Source organism: Sinocyclocheilus rhinocerous, unplaced genomic scaffold (genome assembly GCF_001515625.1).
Source record: "Sinocyclocheilus rhinocerous isolate Xijiao unplaced genomic scaffold, SAMN03320098_v1.1 scaffold591, whole genome shotgun sequence".
Classification (NCBI taxonomy): domain Eukaryota; kingdom Metazoa; phylum Chordata; class Actinopteri; order Cypriniformes; family Cyprinidae; genus Sinocyclocheilus; species Sinocyclocheilus rhinocerous.
In genome coordinates this window covers 402,478-407,093 of record NW_015641476.1, presented here as the reverse complement: position 1 = coordinate 407,093, position 4,616 = coordinate 402,478, and the positions used below count along the sequence as shown (strand labels likewise).

The following is a 4,616-nucleotide window of genomic DNA, read 5'->3' as shown; positions in this document are numbered from 1 at the left end:
GAGGGAGGTGGGGAACATGAGCAGCAGAAAGCAGAGAGAAAAGATGTAGGGGGTTCTTAACATGACCTTAACTGTTAACCTTAAGTCTTACCAGAAAAAAAGAATGAGATGTTTTTATCTTTTTCTGCCCCTTGTTCCTCAGCCTCTGCTCTATTCTCTCTTTTAAAAAAGTACAAAAATTGTGCCTTTGCTAGTCAATGGGGCAGTATACTCAAGATACACCTTTGTTCCTCATCTATCCATGTATGTACCCCTAAGATACTAATGCGCACCATGTGGGGGTACAAAGAGGTACTTTGAGGGTACTGCCCCAGTGACAACTAGGTACAGCTATTATACATTTTTTTCTGACAGCGAGTCAGAGTCAAGCAGTGAAAGCAATATCCTACAGTTTAACATGCTATACTCCGCCTAAAACTATATGAAAGAACATTTCTAATAGTTTTATATAAATTAATTCACAAGCATTTTAGGACCTTATATTACTATAGAGACATGGAATATTTGTGCTTAATTATTTTAAAAGGTAGATAGATAGGGCTACTTTTACACTGTTGCTGAGGGTTATCATTTAGTCTGCGGGTTAAAGCGATACCTGACGAAGAGGAAAGCCACGGGGAAAAACGTGATTGGGCTAGTTTGAATAGCAATTGGGCTGGTTTTGTTTCGCAGACCCTGCAAAAGAGGGATATATATTTATTTTGAAATTTGCTTGCACACAGTGACGGCGCTACACCGGGGCTAGGGGGGGGGGCTATAGCCCCGTCAGAATTTTGAATAGCCCCGGTTTAGCTATTTACCTATTAGTTGGCAAAATATAAATTAAAACTACACTTCTGTTGAATATGGTGTGTACCATAGCTGCTTTTATTATTTTTTAAAAACAACAATTTCTTTATTAAGTAACTCTGACGTCATCAATATAATTTATTTTCTTAGCACCCCCACATATTGGTCTAGCCCCCCCTTAGCACCGGTAGAGAAAAAATTCTGGCGCCGTGCCTGCTTGCACAAAGTAAACTGTCTGAAATACAAAAGAAATCTAATATCAGCCAATATTGAAAGCAATATTGGTAAAATAAATAAAGAAATATTATCAATATACTGGGCATCTTAAAATATACCAAATAAAATCTTAAAATACCAAATATACCAATATACTGGGCTTCCTAAAAAAAAAAAAAAAAAGATTAGTGTGATATAATAAATGCAAATAAAAGAAAAACAAGTAACTAGTGGTAACATTGGATAGGTTCTTTATTGGCATCTATGGTTCTATAAAGAACATTTAACATCCATGGAACCTATCCAATGCACACAAGGTTATTTATAGTGGAAAACTTTTCCTTAAATTATTAAAATGTTCTTCACACTAAGACAAAAAAAATGGTTCTTTAAGAACCGTTTACTGAAAGGATCTCTGCAGAACCCAAAACGGTTCTTGTATGGCATGAACCATGGAATGTAGGCGGTGATGTAAAGGAATGGTGGCATAGATACATTTTGAACACTTTAAATCATTACATTTCCCCTTGCACAAGAACATGCGCACATACTGTTCATCGCACTGCTCAGCTCACTCTAGACCACACCATTAATTCAGACTCTGATTGGTAAGTAATTCTGCAGAGCGCCATTATGCCCCAGCCGCTCAGCCCACTCCTGTGTGGAGCACAGCATGTTCACCAGCTCACTGGAGCTATGACCTCAGGCTTTGACACGGCGATCTGCCCCCACCACAACCCAGAGGCGCAAAATCTATCCCAACACCCTATTAGATATTTAAAACCAGCTAATCCCCTGCACCTACAGTATACATCTACAAGAAAATCCAATGAAACCTTACTGATACAAGAAGCAGCTGAGCTTTCTCACAGCCACATTTCCTTATCTGCTGCATGCAATACATTCAGTGTCTGGAGAATGATCAGTGAGCCCTGTTGTTTGACCTCTGACCCCAAGGCTGGTTATCTTTGCCACCACACATGTCCCTGTCCCATCTATATTACATTTTCACAACCATAATTAACACCACTGAGCTTTTACATACGCCTTCTACAGGAAGAAATCAAGAGTGTGTGCCTTTTATAAATATTTACAGTAAGACATTAAATTTTAACGTGTTGAAAATACTGTCCTACAAAACTTCCTTGTACAGTGTCCTGTAAAGGTGAATCAGAGGGTTGTGCTTATGAGCTACTTGGTGAGGAGCAATGACAATGTAATTGAAACCTCTATTACGGTTTGTTACTGATCAAAGGTCCAAATACAGAAAGTATTACAGTGTTAACACACGTACATGTAACACACACTGTGACTGCTTTCATCAAGAGTATGTCATACTTGTATAAAAGGTGGTGCATCCAAATGCACATATCAGACATTTAAGAAATTGACATAAAAAAGGAATTAAAACAGACTTACATTAGCTAAAATCACACTGGGTTTTACTTGAACTAGCTTTCATCTCCCAAATTTCAGAGGTTCTTTCAGAGCCTTTACTATTAAATTATAATCTCAATCTAGGTATCAATAAAAACAAACCATGCCAAGCTCTTTGAAATGCAATGCAAGTAGCAGCAGGGTAAAACAACAAACATATTAACAAAATATGGGCAACATGTCAGTTATAACATTCAATATTCAACATTTGTATTTACATAAAACAAGAAAACTCGATGAATTAAAGATGCATAGCCATTCCTAAAAGTGTATACTGTGGCCAGACACTGTGAAAAAGACGTGCTCTTATTGTGATTAATGAACAGAATTATTCCTGTCTGAAAATCTAACAAAGATACATTAATCAATACTAGCCAGAAACAGCCTGTTGAAACACTTTCACACAGAACATCAACAGGCATAATTGAGGTGCAAATGAACGTGTCTGGTCTTCTATAAGCATTTGGCTTCATTCTGCTGCATTATAAGAGGCAATTCACCAACCACACAGCCTTTCATAGGTGAGCTCACCTGAGCCCATGCAAGCAATAAAGCAGCTTCAAAGAGTCCCTCTGCCCCCCGAATTATTTCTAGGCTACTTAATTTGGCATTTGGTGAATATTGTACCGCTGGCTCTCGATGATGAGCCGGAGAATTGAATTATAAACTATGAATGAGGCGCGCGTGATGTGATCGCTGACTCTGCAGTTGCCGGGGGTCACAAATGGCGCGTAATATCACCCCTCTGTTCAGGGGAAACGCGCAAAAATACACCATCGTTCCACAATAAAGGCAACTTACCGAGAATCCAGCCCAAAAGGGACACGAATGTCTCACCCTCGGAGATGTCGTGAGGGCCAAAGCGGCGAAACTGACAGCCAAAATTAGACTGCCGAGCACCATCTGTGAGACTCCCAGAGAAAGCATGATGCGAGTCCGGGTTCGAAACTCCCTCAGCCGCGAGAGGCTGCGGGACAGAGATACCGGGCTCAGAGACCGACCCCTCGGCATGGCACTGACGGGCATGGTCACGACTAAACAGTTTAAATGAAACCAAAACTTAAGTTAAATAAGCGGTCTTCGGGTTTACAGGACACCTCTGGGTTCAGTCGCTCCGACATACACAACGTAAAGACGAATTCATAGCGTGTTGGCATGACGCGCAGACCATCATCCCATTACACGAGGAGCCTCACCATCTCCTGCTCTCACTCTTCTGGGTAGTGCGCTGTTTTCAAGCAGGTGTTTCAGCTAGCGTTATCCAAAATCATTTCAGTAAGACTCTGCGGAAACGCGCGCTGTATGGTCGCCCGCTTCTTGGAAACGCACGGGATAGGTGATCCATCAAATCCGTTCACAGCCGTGACAGTCCGTTAATGAAATCTCTCACGGCTCTGAACATAGAACGTCTAAATAATAAAGCTCGTATTCAGAGGAACGCGCTTCACGTCTGTGGCGCGTATGACGCGGTTTGAGGTTCCACGACGCGTTGCAACTTCCTACTCCAGTGTAATAACGTTCGCTCGAATGTTGTACAGCCGCAGCCTCGCGCCAGTAGTCTGTCAGTTAGATGTGTGACTGTGAGCAGGTGCTTCGGTAGAGGAGGAGACGGACTGACGTGCCACCATATGTAGATTCAGATAGATGGATGCGGGCAATGAACTCATTCATGGAGCCATAAAAGCCAGAGTCCGTGAATGGATATAATGAGCCTACTCAATCATTATTCATATTGATACTTTTCATTGAACTCGCTTTAAGACCGAGCCTTTGCGTTCGGTTAATATGCCATTTAAGCAATGTCACGAGAGGAAGAGTGCTGCTGTACTGAAGGCTCTCATCAGATATTTAGTACTGCTGCACCATTGTGATTGTGATGGTTTTATACACGTTATAGTATCCGACAACATTCGTTTCAGAAAAGTTGCTAGTTTAGTTGGGATAGCCCACTATTCTCTATAAAAACAGAAGTCAAAGCTTCAAACCTCATGTTATCACCAAGCAACGCACAGACTGAAAGCAGGTCTGGAACTCAGTATGTGAATGGAGCGGAGCGACTGAGATTTTCCCTCCCTAAATCAAGGCGTTCTGTATTGAATCCGCTGAAATTCCTTTCCGGGTTTTCGCTCTTCTAACCTACAGAGAGAAACCCGTTCAGAGCGATCATGGGGCGA

At 41.5% G+C, this 4,616-nt stretch overlaps 1 protein-coding gene across 2 annotated transcripts in view; it reads right to left on the bottom strand.

The window, feature by feature from the left end:
- Positions 1-3,714, bottom strand: part of fam189a1 (family with sequence similarity 189 member A1) — a 108,020-nt gene extending 104,306 nt beyond the window's left edge. For both annotated transcript variants that reach the window (XM_016571706.1, XM_016571707.1), the window contains exon 1: positions 3,244-3,714. In XM_016571706.1, the coding sequence (XP_016427192.1) occupies positions 3,244-3,468 (225 nt within the window). In that variant the 5' untranslated portion in view covers positions 3,469-3,714. The remainder of the gene's footprint in view (positions 1-3,243) is intronic.
- Positions 3,715-4,616: the final 902 nt, after the last annotated feature.